At 41.9% G+C, this 17,527-nt stretch overlaps 1 protein-coding gene, 1 non-coding gene and 1 pseudogene across 2 annotated transcripts in view; 1 reads left to right on the forward strand and 2 right to left on the reverse strand.

Annotated features, from left to right (window-relative positions):
- Nucleotides 1-1,006: 1,006 nt before the first annotated feature.
- On the reverse strand, nt 1,007-6,159 carry LOC146883314 (uncharacterized; annotated as a pseudogene).
- Nucleotides 5,777-5,883, forward strand: LOC114186423 (small nucleolar RNA R71). The gene has a single exon (XR_003605080.2). It is a non-coding gene; the product is annotated as a small nucleolar RNA R71 (small nucleolar RNA).
- Nucleotides 6,160-7,052: 893 nt separating the features above from the next.
- Nucleotides 7,053-17,527, reverse strand: part of LOC146883315 (zinc transporter 1-like) — a 29,152-nt gene continuing 18,677 nt past the window's right edge. Inside the window, exons 5-6 of the mRNA XM_085668387.1 lie at nt 8,079-8,098; nt 7,053-7,268 (exon numbers count right to left, since the gene is read on the reverse strand). Of these exons, the coding sequence (XP_085524513.1) occupies nt 7,053-7,268; nt 8,079-8,098 (236 nt within the window). The remainder of the gene's footprint in view (nt 7,269-8,078; nt 8,099-17,527) is intronic.

Genomic DNA, 17,527 nt, shown 5'->3' on the forward strand with positions numbered 1-17,527 from the left:
AAATGTAGCAAACAGAACATGGGCACTCTCCTAGGGTTTGGAGTGTACAAAATCGTGACTATGCTTGGTGGAAATGAAGAGAATGACGAAGAACAACTTACCTTGAAGTGAGATTAGCAAAGGGAGACGAAATTTGTGAGTTAAAATTCAAAGAATTGAGCGAGTGCATGGTACGCTCAAAACTGAGAAGGAAGAATGTGAGCGAGAGTTGGGAGCGAGGGTTTGGGGGAAAGAAAACTGAAAAGTTCAGCCCCTGCTACCCACTTAAACATGAATTCTCGCTCAAGCGACTGATTCTCGCTTAAGCGAGATGAGCGTGAGAGAAAAATTAAAAAGTCTCGCGCAGGCGAGACTGTGTCGCCCAAAACACCCCTGGTGCAGGGCATTCTCGCCCAGGCGAGCCACTACTCGCTTAAGCGAGTATATCAGCAAAATTGGTTGGCTCAGGTTCTGCATATCTCGCCCAGGCGAGACATGTTTAGCTTGGGCGAGATTTCATGCAGTTTTGGAAAACTCTGATTTTGCCACTTTTCAAATTTTTGCTCAACTTTCACTCACTTGATTCATGATCCTTTCAATCCAAATAGCTCAAAAACACACATCAAACCATACTTCAATCAATTCTCTATCATTCCAAAAGGTTTCACATCAACAAACTCAAAATCAAGCTTTTAAACTCAAATTTCACAATTTGGCCAAAACAAGGCAATTTTTAGCATTTGATGATCTCAATTCTGGCACCAAAACTCATTCCCATGCTTAAAATACCAGTTTTGTTTGAAACACCAAAAGTGCATGGTTTGCCTTATTGAGATGATTGGATGCTAAAATTCACCTTTTTACACAAAAACATAAAACTATAATTACATACACACAAACACATAATTACATACACAAACACATTTAATCACATAAGATGAAATTGAAATGCAAGAACATAATTAAAACACTGGGTTGCCTCCCAGGAAGCGCTTGTTTAACGTCACGAGCCTGACGCCTGTTTCATTTAAGGTTCATCCAGTTGAATGATTGTGGCGAGCCTATCAATCTCACCACCAAGATAGGGCTTCAACCTTTACCCGTTTACAACCCAGCTCCTTTTAGATTCAGGATCCTCTAGTTCAATGGCTCCATAAGGTCTCACATTTTTGACAAGAAATGGTCCTGACCATTTTGATTTTAGCTTTCCAGGGAATAGCCTCAACCTGGAGTTGAACAATAACACTGATTGGCCAGGATAAAATTCTCTTTTGAGAATTTTCTTGTCATGATAAGCTTTCATCTTTTCCTTGTAGAGCTTAGAGGACTCATAAGCGTTGAGTCTCATTTCCTCCAATTCTTGCAGTTGTAATTTTCTCTTTTCTCCTGCTACCTTTGAATCAAAATTCAAGAATTTCAAGGCCCAGAATGCCTTGTGTTCCAGTTCAACCGGTAAGTGACATGACTTACCATATACTAGCTGGAATGGGGATAAACCTGTGGGAGATTTATAAGCAGTTCTGTAGGCCCAGAGTGCGTCATCCAACTTCATTGACCAATCTTTTCTTGAAGATGCCACTGTCTTCTCTAGAATACGCTTGAGTTCCCTGTTTGACACCTCCGCTTGTCCATTGGTCTGTGGATGATAAGGTGATGCAATTTTATGCCGCACTCCATAATGTTCTAAACATTTCTGAAGTTGAGCATTGCAAAAGTGTGAACCACCATCACTAATCAACACTTTTGGAGTACCAAACTTGCAAAAGATATTCCGCTTGAGAAATTTGATTATAGTTTTGGCATCGGCCTTAGGAGCTGCTACTGCTTCAACCCACTTTGTCACATAATCAACTGCCACCAAAATGTATTCATTTGAGAAAGAAGATGGCAGTGGTCCCACAAAGTCGATTCCCCAACAATCAAAAGCCTCAACCTCTAAAATGATATTCAGTGGCATTTCATGTCTTTTTGAGATTCTCCTTATTCTCTGACAACTATTGCAGTGTTGCACATATTTATGTGCGTCTTTGAATAAGGTGGGCCAATAAAATCCATATTGGAGGACTTTTGCAGCTGTCCTCTCTCCATTAAAATGCCCTCCATATGGGGAACTATGACAGTGCCACAGAATGCTCTTTGCCTCATCATTGGATACACACCTTCTCAACAGTTGATCAGCTCCGATTTTGAACAAATGAGGATCATCCCACACATATTGGTGTGCATCTCTCAGGAATTTCCACTTCTGGTGCCAATTAAGATCTTCATGTATGACCCCTGCAGCTTTGAAATTGGCCATGTCAGCAAACCATGGCCTTTCTTGCACCATCATCAATTTTTCATAAGGAAACTCCTCTTGCACCTCTGATTGAGTGTTGGTCACCTCAGTATTCACCAATCTAGACAAATGATCAGCTACAAAGTTTTCACTTCCCTTTTTGTCCTTGATCACCAAATCAAATTTCTGCAACAATAAGATCCATCTAATTAGTCTTGGTTTTGAATCAGATTTGGTTAACAAGTATTTAATTGCAGCATGATCAGTATATACAGTGACAGATGAACCAATCAAATATGCTCTAAATTTTTCCAATGCATAAACTATAGCTAACAATTCCTTTTCAGTTGTTGCATAATTAATTTGAGCTTCATTAAGGACTTTGCTTGCATAGTGTATAGCATGAAAAACTTTGGATTTCCTTTGTCCTAAAACTGCTCCTATGGCATAGTCACTTGCATCACACATTAACTCAAAGCCTAAATTCCAATCAGGAGCAATTATCACAGGAGCTGAAACCAATTTCTGTTTTAACAATTCAAATGCATGCAAACATTCAACATTAAAATTAAAGGGTGTATCCTTGTTGAGCAGATTGCTGAGTGGTTTGGCAATTCTGGAGAAATCTTTGATGAATCGTCTGTAGAACCCAGCATGGCCTAGAAAACTCCTGATACCCTTCATATTTTTGGGTGGTGGCAGCTTTTCAATGATCTCCACTTTAGCTTTGTCGACTTCAATACCTTTAGCAGAGATTTTGTGGCCCAGCACCACACCTTCAATTACCATAAAATGGCAATTTTCCCAATTCAAAACCAGATTAGTATCAACACACCGCTTTAGTGCGGTGTTTAAGTTTTCCAGGCATTGATCAAATGAAGCCCCAAATACAGAGAAGTCATCCATAAAGACTTCTATGCATTTTTCCACCGAGTCCGAGAAAATTGCGAGCATGCATCGTTGAAAAGTTGCTGGTGCGTTACACAATCCAAACAGCATTTTCCTGTAAGCAAACACACCAAAGGGACAAGTAAAAGCAGTTTTTTTTTGGTCTTCTGGATCCACTGCAATTTGATTATAACCAGAATATCCATCCAGAAAATAATAGAATGCTTGCCCTGCTAACCTTTCTAGCATTTGATCCATGAAAGGCAAAGGAAAATGATCTTTCTTAGTGGCCTGATTTAATTTTCAATAATGTATACACATTATCCAACCTGTGATTGTTCTAGTAAGAATTAATTCATTTTTATCATTACAAATAACAGTCATACCTTCTTTTTTTGGAACTACCTGGACCGGGCTGACCCAGGCACTGTCGGAGATTGGATAGATCATACCTGCATCAAGTAACTTCATTACTTCTTTGTTGACCACCTCTTTCATGGTTGGATTCAATCGTCGCTGAGGCTGTGCTACAAGCTTGCAGTCTTTCTCCATATGAATTTTGTGCATACAGTAGGATGGACTAATTCCTTTAAGATCAGATAAAGTCCAACCTAGTGCACCATCGTTGGCCTTAAGAACTGAAATAAACTTTTCCTCTTCAGAAGCCGTTAAAGTACTACTGATCACCACTGGTTTGTTACCTCCATCTGCAAGAAAAACATATTTTAAATGAGGAGGTAATACCTTTAGCTCCAGCTTCTGACTTTCAGTTCTATTTTCTTGTTGCAATTTCTCAAGCTGTATTTCATTTGATGCAATTTCTTTTGCTGAATTCAGATGTGTTAGGTATTCATCAACTTTCTTTTCTTCATCTTCCTCCAGATCATCACAAGCTCCAATCAAAGCTTTTTCCAATGGGCTTGCCTTTGTCAATTGCTTCCTGGATGACAGAAAAATTTCATCTATCACATCCATCCTGAAGCATTGTTGCTTGTCCTTCGGGTGCTGCATTGCTTCAAATACATTAAAGTTGACTTCATCATCTTGCACCCTGACCTTCAATTTTCCATCATCAACGTCAATAATGACCTTGGCCGTCTTCATGAAAGGTCTTCCCAGTATTAGAGGAACTTCAGTGTCTTCCTCAATATCCATTACTACAAAATCAACTAGGAACATGAATTTGTCAACCTTAACCAAGACATCCTCTGCCACACCATAGGGATACTTCATGGATCTGTCAGCTAGCTCTAATGTCATCCGTGTAGGCCTCACTTCCAGATCTCCTATTCTTTTTAGCATAGACAAAGGCATCAAATTTATACTGACACCAGATCAGGCAATGCTTTTCCCACTGGTAATGTTCCGATTGTAACTGGAATAGTGAAGCTCCCAGAGTCTTTGGATTTCTGAGGTAATGATTTTTGAATTATAGCACTACACCCTGCTTCAAGCTCCACTGTCTCTTCAGAGAATCTTCTCTTTTTTGTTAGGAGCTCTTTCATGAATTTTGCATATGTCAGCATCTGCTCCATAGCCTCCACAAAAGGGATGTTAATCTGTAGTCGCTTGAAAATGTCCATGAATCTTGCAAACTGCCTTTCCTTGTCTTTTTTGAAGGGATTTTGAGGGTATGGTAGGCTCTTCAACTGAGGCACCTGTTTCTCATCCTTCTCCCTCTTTTTCTCCTCACTTTTATTTTTTTCTTCTTTTTCTTCTCTTTTATTTACAAACTCTCTTTTATTTTGTTCTTCCTCTCCCTCACACTCATTTTTTTCATTCTCTCTCTCTTTTTCCTCCAACACCTCCTCCTCTACACCCAGTTTGTCTCCAATCCCTCTTCCCACAACTTTACCACTTCGGGTGGTAATAGATTTACAATGCTCCTTGGGATTAGTCTGTGTGTTGGCGAAAAATTGACCTGTTTGCTGATCTGATAATTGTTTCGCCAACTGTCCAACCTGTGTTTCGAGATTTCTGATTGAAGCTTCTGTATTTTTCTGATTGGTCAAAGAAGCTTGCATAAACTTTTCTAAAGTATCCTCTAGTTTAGATGTTCTGTCATGCACCGAAGGATAATGTTGTTGTTGTTGTTGATAAGGAGGTTGTCTGTTTGAAGGACCAACATCTTGCTTCCATCCAAAATTCTGATTTGGATTGTTTCTCCACCCTTGTGAAAAGTTGTTATTGTTGGAGAAATTTCCTGGTCTTCCTTGGTTGCTCACATATTGAACTTCTCCTTGTGAGCTACTCTGATAAGAACAATGACCATTTGGATGATCTCCTCCACAAAAGTCACATCTCATGGGTTGGTGATTGGGAAAAGATTGCACAACTTGCAACTGCTCTGGCAATTTAGACATCTGCTTCGTCAGTGCTTCAATCTGTTGAGTCAGAATTTTATTCTGAGCTAAGATCGCATCTGTAGTACTAAGATCAAGCACTCCCTTCCTCTGAACAGTTTGCCTATTATGTTGAGCTTGATGATCTGTGGATGCTAATGCCTCAATGATTCTTGTTGCTTGCTCCGCATCTACACTCATCATTGTTCCACCTGCTGCTGCATCTAATATCATCTTGGTGTCAGGCCTCAGACCATTACAAAATATGTCCAGCTGAGCAATATCTTCAAATCCGTGATTTGGGCATTTCCTCAATAAAGAATTGAACCGCTCCCAAGCTTCACAAAATGGCTCATTTGGTCCTTGCCCAAACGTCGAAATATCAGCTTTGGCTTTGATGTAGCGAGATGGTGGAAAGAATCTGTTCAAGAATTTCTCCTCAACATCCTTCCAGCTGTTCAAACTCTGATTTGGATGTGACTTAAGCCATTCCTTTGCTTTACCTGCCAAAGAAAAAGGAAACAAATGCATGTATACATGCTCAAGATCTCCTTCTTGAAAGCCCATGGTTCCTATCAATTCATAGAATGTAGAAAGGTGAGTATATGGATCTTCATTATCCATTCCAGTGAATTGATGAGAACTGATCAAGCTGAGGAAGGCTGGCTTCATCTCCAAAGTTACCACACTCCTTAAGCATAATATTTTGGAAGTTGAATTTGTTTATTTTACAGAGGGATTGATTTAATACTTGATTTAATACTCATTGTATAGTACCCTTATTAACTTGCGTTGACAATTAGGCCATTAAAGACTAAAATTCAGCAAAGAGAGCAAAAGACTAATTCTAAACAACTTATTAAAGTTTTCTTTTTTTAAAAAGGAACAAAATAAAAAACTCATTGAAAATTGTGGCTGCCATGACTTGTAACTTTATCTATCAAAACGAACTGAATCCATGAATTATACTTTTACTCGAAAATGTGAATAAATAAAAGTAGTTGTAAAAAAACCAACTACTTTAAACTTTAATAAAGCTTATTATTGTTATATGCTGAATATAACTTTTATTTATATATAATGCAAACAAAATTACATGATATACACAAATGTCAATCGGTGAATTTGTTGTGCTATAGCGTTCTCACCCGTAAACCAACATTGAATCTTTCACCTAAAACAAATTCTCTTGTTAAGTTGATACTTAACCATATTGAAACTCTATACTTTTAGAACACTTTATCTGATTACAAATTAATTTATTATAAATTAAATTTAAATATAAAAGAATTTTAAAATTATTATCGTCCCAAGTTTCAATACAATTTCTAGGTGATATAGATAATTATGTTTTATTAAATCTCTCATACTTCTACTTGAAAATTCATATCTCGGAAATGAATCAGTTTTAATATACTTAAAGTAACTGAATAATAAAATTAACCGTAAAGAAACAAGTTCATTAGATTTGTTCGATTATAAACTTATTGTTCGATTATATATTTGAAGGAGATTACTGAAAAAAAAAATGAAAGGAGACTACTTGAAGAGACTTCCTTCCATTCTTAAGCCCATTTAGCTACCAGAGACATCAAACCAGCTCCAAGCAAAAGAAAAACATTTGCTCGAAGACGGAGTCTGCCACTATGTTGTATCCTTGGACTCATGAAATCAGCGACAAGAAGATCAACCAGAGCCGTATAAATTAAGATTCCTGCTGAAGCTGCATTCAAAACTCCAAACTCCTTGCACAATAAGAGCAGTTGAACTACGTGAGATTCCTATGCCAATTTGTTGGGTATCTTGGCAAGCGTACCAAAAGTCAACTGTAGTATAATGATTTGAAGTAAGAGTGTCGAACCCACGAGGAACAGATTCAGTTAAAATAATTAATTATCTCGATCAGCATATATATATATATATATATATATATATATATATATATATATATATATATATATATATATATATATATATATATATATATATATATACAAAGATTTTAATTTGATTTGACATTAACTATTGCATAAAATTAATACAGTAAAAGTGGAAAAGTTTAGAAAAATACAGTAAAAGAAACCGGGATTGAATTTCATCTATCTCCCTTGTCTGTAATCTGGATGAATATAATATATAACATCTGAAAATACCAATATTGATGCACACTCAAAAATCATTTATACCGATCCCTCGCGTATAAAATTCATAAGATTAGTTCCCTGAATATTGATTCCTCACATATTCAACAAACTATCCAGCATTACGGTCGAGTGTTAAAAGCAATTGATATATTGAGATCTATTCCTAGCATCACCGTATATCAAGTATCATTGTTCAAATCAGATTTTCAGAAATACTTTCCAGTCAGATCTAAAAATCAAAATCAAAACATCTATTGATCAGATAGAAGTAAGCATTAAGAGCAGAACAATAATACCAATATTGAATAAAACAGAAATGCTATATATAAATATCACCAGATTACATCCAAGTTCGAGTAGATTACATTCAATCCCAAAGGAGAAGATTACCTACTCATGGTAGCTATCAAAATCCTAAGAGTTAAAGAAGAAGAAGATAATGTGAACTCTGTAGCTCGTGGTCACAGCTCCAGCAAGTCTGCAGTTTCTCTCCCAAATTCTCCAGTTGATTTCACTTTCTGATGCACTAAGAATATATACCCATGAAGTCTCGCTCAAGCTACCTAAGTCTCGCTTGAGCGAGACAACATTCTTCATCCCAAAGAAAGCCTCTCGCTTGGGCGAGATGTGTTGAAGCCAACATCTCGCTTAGGCGAGCAAGAGTACTTCAAGCTGAAGAAAGGATCTCGCTTAGGCGAGATTGGCAACATCTGGGCTCGCTTGGGCGAGAATGGCGGCAAGAGAGTGTAAGACCCGTAGAATTTAATTAATTAAATAAATAATTAATTAATAAATACGGGAGGGGTAATAATTATGACATTAAATTATGGTTGGTATGACATGGAAAAGTGCTAGCTCATGTGGTTGAGAGCACTTTGATTGCATTAAAGGACTTGGGTTCGAGTCCTATGCATGATACTTTTTGTGTTATCATTATTATTTCAATCTATGAAAGCATGTTCTGTTATGATATGATGCTTGAATTGTGATGGTTAGCATGAAACATGATTGGTTGAAGTGGTTATGCACTTGAGTGGTAACAAATGGGTCATGGGTTCAAACCTTGGAAATTCTAAATGGAACTTATGCTTATTTTATTTTTGCTAATGGTGACTTTAGAGGGAAATGGGAAAGGTTAACAGAAACCATGGGAAGCAGTACGGCCAAGGGGGGGGTTGCATTCACCATTCATGATGAGAGATGGAGGGTTATTAAAAAGTAAATGAACTTAAATTCGTTTTAATATTTTGGGTAATCTAAAGTACTAGTTTAAAAGGAAAAAGTTGGAGTTTAGGCAAGGTTTTGGCAAGGCTGAACTTAGACTCAGAAAAACAGAGACAAGGGGAGTGAGGGGGGTCTGACGTGAGGGAGTTGAAGGCAGAATTGAGAGAAACCAAGGTTGGCCATTGGTGATTGAGGGGGAGCTTCATCAATTGTTCAAATTTAAGCTAAGGAACCAGGTTAGGGGAGCTGGACTCCGTAATTTTATGCATATAATTATAAGTGTGTAACTGTATGGTATATTGATTGTTTGAGTACTGTTAAAGCCTTCATAATTCTGGTTTTCTGGAATTTTCCAGAAACCGCCTGGCGGGTGATGAACCACCGCCAGGCGACTCATGCGAATTGGTGTGTTCTGGGTTCTTGGAAGAGGAACCGCCTGGCGGCACATTCCCGGCCGCCAGGCGACGCAAGGCGTCTTAACCAATTACTGGGTTTGTTGATGAAGCGCCTAGCGGGACTGGTTAAACCGCCAGGCGGCGCGGAGCAATCTGACTCGTTTTTGGGTTTTCTGGAATTCTGGGTGAAATCTGATCGGGGCAAAAGGCAGTGGTGATCCTTATAGAGGGGTAATGATGATCAACAGTAGGTATAACCACCTAATCGAAGGCTTAAATGAATGGAACAGTGAATATGAGTTAGGGTTGAAATCACGAATTGGAATATGTTACTGTGAATTGGACATAGGAATTGGTGATCAATAAATTAAATTGTTATGATTGTGGTGGGATTAGTTTTGTGTGTACTCTTAAAGATGGAAAAAATGGCTGAGCATTGGGTGCAGGAGGGATCTGGGAAGTTCCAGAACTGACGCACCGCCTGGCGGTGCGAAGCTGGCCGCCAGGCGACGTAGGTGACAGTGCAGAGGGAGTGCTTGTTGTGATTGAGCGAGTGTTGAGTGTCAGTAGGAGCTTGGTGTAAAACGAGTGCATTTGGTTGAAGTTCGGAGTCATAGGGATAGGAGTTAATGGAATGGAATGATATAGATGGTGGATAGGATACGCGAGGACGAGTATATTAGGGTAACGAGGGATAATTGAAATTGAGGTTTTGGTATGAGTCATATAATTGGGTGAGGGCAATATTGGACCTTGAGAGGTCTTGTTGGATAGTGGTACTGTAATCTGGGTATAGTAGAAATAAGTATAAAATATAGTGAGATGAACTTGTATATCGAAGTAGGTTATAAAAAGGGGAAAGAAAAGAGTATGTGAATCTAGACTAAGAAAATGGTTTCAAGTGAGGTACTTCCATTGATGCAAGGGCATGGTGAATAATCAAGTCTAGGGGACTTGTTATGAGTCAGTTAGTGAGAATAGCATTGGAAGCTAGAAGCAGTGAACCATGAAAGCTCGTGACAGGGAACTCAAGTGGAGTGCTGCTGTACTAATACAACGCCTGGCGGCTGGAGTGGGTAGCGCCAGGCGAGGGCAAGGACATAGTGGGGTTCTGGACTGGATGGCGCCTGGCGGTTGGGTAGGCTCCGCCAGGCGGCGGTGACACGGACAGTGGCTCCTGGAACAGCGTCTGCCTGGCGGTGTAGACTGTCCCGCCAGGCGGTGGTTGCAGACTTTGTGAGTTTGAGGCGCTTGGCGCCTGGCGGTACGTGTCCCCCGCCAGGCGGTCTGGAAGCTGGCAACGCCTGGCGGTACGTGTCCCCCGCCATGCGATTTATACTGCTGCAACATTGAGTTGTGATTATGAATTCGTGATCTACAGTGCGTTTAGTGATGCTTTAAGGGTGAGATTGCTGGTGTTCCTAGAGTTGTGGCTCAGAACGTATCCCTTGAGTTGTGGCTCGGGATAGGGGTTAAGCACGTGGTATTCCTTGAGTTGTGGCTCGGAATAGCATCTCTAGAGTTGTGGCTCGAGATGGCGGATGAACACGAGGAACCCTTGAGTTGTGGCTCGGGTTGGCGAGAGTTGCCGGTGTGAGTGTGCTGGTTGTGGCCAGTACGGATGGGTCCGGATAGATTGCCCTCCTCAGTTGTTGGCTGACGAGTTTGGTAGTCTTGGGACGATACGGGCTTTGTTCGTATATGGGAACTCTACCTGGCGTTGCGGTGTATGATCCGTAGCATGTTTTCCCGCACGTGCTCTATCGGTTGTGGCCGATAGGTATGGCAGCAAGTCACCTTGAAGTAATCAGTAGACGATGTAGAACACGAACAAACGTATTGGGGATCGGATTGTGGGAATAAAAATATAGGGCAATATGGAAAGTTAAGTTAAGTGCTGTGATATGTATGCATGTTGATATATATATATATATATATATATATATATATATATATATATATATATATATATATATATATATATATATGTTTATAGCTTTGTATATATGTGATTTTATCTGCTAAGCTCACCCTATATGCGTGTGTGTGGCGATGATCGTGTACGCGGTACACGGGAGCAGATGTTGGTGATGCAGGTGGCTCGGGTGCAGCCTAGTCGCGGAGAGGGGATTGACTTGGGAAAATTATTGTGTTTATTCACTTGTTTTGAAACATATGTAAACCCTGACGGGTGATTTGATAATATTGTGGATTTTGGCTTTGTAATGAACGTTGTATACTTTATTTGCACATTTAATAAAGTTTTAAATTTTCCCGCGTCTTGGGAAAATGAGGTATTATTAAACACAAGATTTTACTTAATTCATTTATTTAATTATATATCAGTAATATCCTGGCGGGATGTTACATATGGTATCAGAGCAATGGTTTTCAAAATGATTTTTGGGGTCTATGGGGAGTGAGCATACCGTGTTACGTTTATGTGACTAATTGTTTGTGTTGTTAGTTTATTTTTGGATATGAAATCCTAATATGAGCTGTATATGTGAACAGCTATAATATGTGGCGTGCACGAGCTATGGCTAACCGTAGGAGGAGGAACACAGCTGGAGCTGATGACATAGCTCAGGCGATCCATCGTATGGTGGACATGATGCAACCTATAGCGGCGCCACCCAGAGCTGTAGTGGCACCTACCCGACCAATATCTATGAAGGATTTCATGAAACACCGCCCGGCCAAGTTCTCTGGCAAGGCCACCCCTGATGAGGCAGATGCCTGGATGCAAGAATGCGAGAAGATCTGTAGAGTGCTGGGATGCACGGATGAGCAGAGGCTGTTGTTTGTCACAATTCTCTTGGTGGCAGAAGCAGAGTATTGGTGGCAGGGGATGCAGCAGTTGATGCAGACTCGTGAGGAGCAGGTGACATGGACTGCCTTCAGGACAAGGTTCCTGGAGAAGTACTTTCCCGACAGTGCGAGGCACGAGCGGGAGGCAGAGTTCCTTACTCTTCAGCAGGGGACCATGACTGTGGCGGCATACATAGAGAGGTTTGAATATCTGGCGCGTTTCTACACTCCAGCAGTCACCGAGGAGTGGAGGTGTAGGAAGTTCGAGGGCGGCCTAAAACATGAGTTACGTCGTTTCCTGGTGCCGCTTCGGATTAGAGAGTTTCCAGTTTTGGTCGAGCAGGCCAAGACTGTGGAGCAGTTGGAGACCGGGTCGAGTAGTGGAGGGAAACAGCAGAGGACTACCCCAGATGTCAGACCTCAGAGGAAACCTTATAGCAGACCGCCGACTACCTGGGGAAGATTACGGTGTTATAACTGTGGCGGGGAACACTTGAGGAGGGATTGTACTAAACCTGCCAGCAGTACAGGTGGAGGCAGTAGTACTGGTAGGTGCTACGTATGTCAGTAGACAGGGCACTTTGCACGTCAGTGTCCTAACAGAAGACAAGCTGGTGGTGCGCCAGCTACGAGGCCAGTAGGAGACCGACCCAGAGCACCGGGGCGTGTGTTCGCCTTGACGACTACGGAGGCGAAACAGTCAGGTAACCTTTTACAGTTTCTATGTTTGTTGTGTGACCACGAGGTGGTGGTGTTGTTCGACTCGGGAGCCACTCATTCGTTTGTGTCTAATGAATGTGTGAGGAGGCTCGGGCTTACGATGCGAGAGCTAGGGTGCGAGCTTTTAGTTGCGACGCCAGCGTCTGGAGAAGTATCCACCACTTCTATGTGCGTGGGGTGCCCTATGGAGGTGGCAGGCTGTAGGTTCAGGTTGAACCTCATTTGTTTGTCGATGGAGGGTCTAGACGTGATTCTGGGCATGGATTGGTTGTCGAGTAACCATGTCATCATTGATTGCGGGCAACGTCAGATAGTGTTTCCTGAGACGGTGGGGCTAGAACTTATCTCGTCTAATCAGGCGGTGAGGAAGATTGAGGCTGGAGCTACATATTACATGATTGTGGCTCAGGCAGAGAAGAGGAGCACGGCCGAGAAGATCAGCAGGATTCCGGTAGTAGATGAATATGCAAATGTATTTCCGGATGAGATTCCAGAACTACCGCCTAGCAGGGATGTAGATTTCCCCATTGATCTCATCCCTGGCGCTGGGCCAGTTTCTATGGCACCGTACAGAATGGCGCCTGCTGAGTTAGCCGAGTTAAAGAAACAGATTGAGGATCTGCTTGAGAAGAAGTTCATCCGACCGAGTGCATCACCGTGGGGAGCACCGGTTCTGTTAGTGAAAAAGAAAGATGGTAGCTCCCGGTTGTGTGTTGATTACCGGCAGCTGAATAAGCTAACGATAAAGAATAAGTACCCGTTGCCGAGGATTGACGATCTATTGGATCAGTTGAGGGGAGCTGCGGTGTTCTCAAAAATAGACCTGATATCTGGATATCATCAAATCCTTGTCAGGCCGGAGGATGTCCAGAAGACAGCTTTTCGATCACGGTATGGTCACTACGAGTATGTAGTGATGCCATTTGGGGTGACCAATGCGCCGGCTATATTCATGGATTACATGAATAGGATTTTCAGGCCACACCTAGATCAGTTTGTAGTGGTGTTTATCGATGACATTCTGATCTACTCTGAGAGCAGGGAAGAACACGCAGAGCATCTAAGAGTAGTATTGGGGATTCTCAGAGAGCACCAGTTGTATGGGAAACTGTCGAAATGTGAATTCTGGTTGGAAGAGGTACAATTCCTGGGCCATGTGATCTCAGCCCAAGGAATAGCCGTTGATCCGGCAAAGATAGAGACTGTGGTGAAGTGGGAGAGGCCCCAAACAGTTTCAGAGGTACGGAGTTTTCTGGGTTTGGCAGGGTATTATCGACGGTTTGTGGAGGGTTTCTCCAAGATGGTGAGTCCTCTTACACAGCTTACGAGAAAGGACCAACCTTTCTCGTGGACAGACGAGTGTGAAGCTTGTTTCGAGGATATGAAGAGAAGGCTGACCACCGCACCGATATTGGCAATCCCTAACACGACTAAAACATTTGAGGTGTACTGTGATGCCTCGTATCAGGGGTTAGGCTGTGTGCTGATGCAGGATAAACGGCCTGTAGCATATGCATCGAGACAGTTGAAGGTGCATGAGAAGAATTACCCGACACACGACTTGGAGTTAGCGGCAGTCGTGTTTGCCCTCAAGACATGGAGGCATTATCTGTATGGAGCGCAGTTCTAGGTATTCAACGATCATAAAAGCTTGAAATACTTGTTTGATCAGAAAGAGCTGAATATGAGACAGAGGCGTTGGATGGAGTATTTAAAGGACTACGACTTTGAGCTATTGTACCACCCTGGTAAAGCAAATGTCGTAGCAGATGCCCTGAGTAGGAAGAGAATTCATGTATCAGCTATGATGATTAGAGAGTTGGAGCTGATAGAACAGTTGAGGGACATGAATCTGGGGTTGGATATGGGGCCTGGACAGATACGATGCAGCATGTTGAGGATCACGAATGAGTTCCTAGATGAGCTCCGGGTGGAACAGGGTAAGGATCAGGAACTACAACTGATAACTGGTGAGTTGGGCACTGAGAAGAGGAAGGATTTCCGAATGGGCAGAGATGGGATTCTACGGTTCAGGGAGAGAGTGTGTGTTTCAAACAACAGGGTTCTGAGGAAGATGCTCCTAGATGAGGGGCATAAGAGTCATCTTAGCATACATCCGGGTATGACTAAGATGTACAAGAATTTGAAAGCCTCTTTCTGGTGGACGGGTATGAAGACGGATGTGGCTGATTACGTCGCTTCTTGCTTGGTATGTCAGAAAGCGAAGATAGAACACCAGCGACCGGGTGGTATGTTAGAACCTCTGGATATTCCACAGTGGAAATGGGACAGCATTTCCATGGATTTCATCACTCACCTGCCGAGATCAGTGAAAGGGCATGACTCAATCTAGGTGATAGTAGACAGGTTGACGAAGTGTGCTCATTTTCTGCCGATTAACCAGAAGATGAATATGGATAGGCTGGCGGATTTGTATGTGCGAGAGATTGTTAGATTACATGGAGTGCTAGCGAGTATTGTGTCAGATAGAGACCCGAGGTTCACATCGAGGTTCTAGCAGTCATTGCAGAACGCTTTGGGTACTCAGCTCAGGATGAGCTCCGCCTATCATCCTCAGACAAATGGACAGTCTGAGCGGACTATACAGTCGTTGGAGGACCTGTTGAGGACCTGTGTTTTAGACCATCTGGGTACATGGAGTGATGTGTTGCCATTGGTAGAATTCACGTATAATAATAGTTATCATACCAGTATTGGAATGGCACCCTACGAGGCCCTGTATGGTAGGAGATGTAGGACGCCATTGTGTTGGCAACAGGATGGCGAGGCGGTGGTTCTTGGGCCAGAGTTCTTACAGCAGACCACCGAGAAGGTGAGGGTGATTGAGGATCGGATGCGCGCGACTCAGAGCAGGCAGAAGTCGTACGCGGACAAGAGGAGGAGGCCGCTTGAGTTTAAGGCAGGGGACCACGTATTTCTCAGAGTTACCCCTACTGCAGGTATTGGCAGAGCACTTAAATCGAGGAAGCTGACACCTCGATTCATCGGACCATATCAGATCATGATGAGGATTGGTCCTGCAGCGTACGAGATGGCATTGCCACCACACTTGGGAAACTTGCATAATGTTTTCCATGTGTCACATTTGAGAAAATATATAGCCGATCCTACGCATATTCTGGAGGATGACGATGTGCAGATACAGGAGGACTTAACCATTGGAGCCGGACCAGTGAGAATCTTGGATTCTCAAACGAAACAGGTCGGAGGGAAAGAAATCAAAACCGTGAAAGTCCTATGGGATGAGGCAACTCAAGAAATGACATGGGAGATGGACGATGTCATGAGGCGGTCCTATCCTCATCTCTTCACTGGTAAGTTCTCTTTTTCGAGGACGAAAAATTTAAAAAGGGGGGAGTATTGTAAGACCCGTAGAATTTAATTAATTAAATAAATAAATAATTAATAAATACGGGAGGGGTAATAATTATGACATTAAATTATGGTTGGTATGACATGGAAAAGTGCTAGCTCATGTGGTTGAGAGCACGTTGATTGTGTTAAAGGACTTGGGTTCGAGTCCTATGCATGATACTTTTTGTGTTATTATTATTATTTCAATCTATGAAAGCATGTTCTGTTATGATATGATGCTTGAATTGTGATGGTTAGCATGAAACATGATTGGTTGAAGTGGTTATGCACTTGAGTGGTAACAAATGGGTCATGGGTTCAAACCTTGGAAATTCTAAATGGAACTTATGCTTATGTTATTTTTGCTAATGGTGACTTTAGAGGGAAATGGGAAAGGTTAACAGAAACCATGGGAAGGGGGCTGCATTCACCATTCATGATGAGAGATGGAGGGTTATTAAAAAGTAAATGAACTTATATTTTGGGTAACCTAAAGTACTAGTTTAAAAGGAAAAAGTTGGAGTTTAGGCAAGGTTTTGGCAAGGCTGAACTTAGACTCAGAAAAACAGAGACAAGGGGAGTGAGAGGGGTCTGACGTGAGGGAGTTGAAGGCAGAATTGAGAGAAACCAAGGTTGGCCATTGGTGATCAAGGGAGAGCTTCATCAATTGTTCAAATTTAAGCTAAGGAACCAGGTTAGGGGAGCTGGACTCGGTAAAATTTATGCATATGATCATAAATGTGTAACTGTATGGTATAATTGATGTTGTGTACTGTTAATGCCTTAATAATTCTGCGTTTCTGGAATTTTCCAGAAACCGCCTGGCGGGTGATGAACCACCGCCAGGCGACTCATGCTATTTGGTATGTTTTGGGTTCCTAGAAGAGGAACCGCCCGACGGCACATTCCCGGCCGCCAGGCGACGCAAGGCATCTTAACCAATTACTGGGTTTGTTGATGAAGCGCCTGGCGGGACTGGATAAACCGCCAGGCGGCGCGGAGCAATCTGACTCGTTTTTGGGTTTTCTGGAATTCTGGGTGAAATCTGATCGGGGCAAAAGGCAGTGGTGATCCTTATAGAGGGGTAATGATGATCAACAGTAGGTATAACCACCTAATCGAAGGCTTAAATGAATGGAACAGTGAATATGAGTTAGGGTTGAAATCACGAATTGGAATGTGTTACTGTGAATTGGACATAGGAATTGGTGATCAATAAATTAAATTGTTATGATTGTGGTGGGATTAGTTTTGTGTGTACTCTTAAAGATGGAAAAAATGGCTGAGCATTGGGTGCAGGAGGGATCTGGGAAGTTCCAGAACTGACGCACCGCCTGGCGGCGCGAAGCTGGCCGCCAGGCGACGTAGGTG

The sequence above is a fragment of the Vigna unguiculata genome, chromosome 10 (genome assembly GCF_037176805.1).
Source record: "Vigna unguiculata cultivar grain cowpea cultivar isolate G323 ecotype 2 chromosome 10, ASM3717680v1, whole genome shotgun sequence".
Classification (NCBI taxonomy): Eukaryota; Viridiplantae; Streptophyta; class Magnoliopsida; order Fabales; family Fabaceae; genus Vigna; species Vigna unguiculata.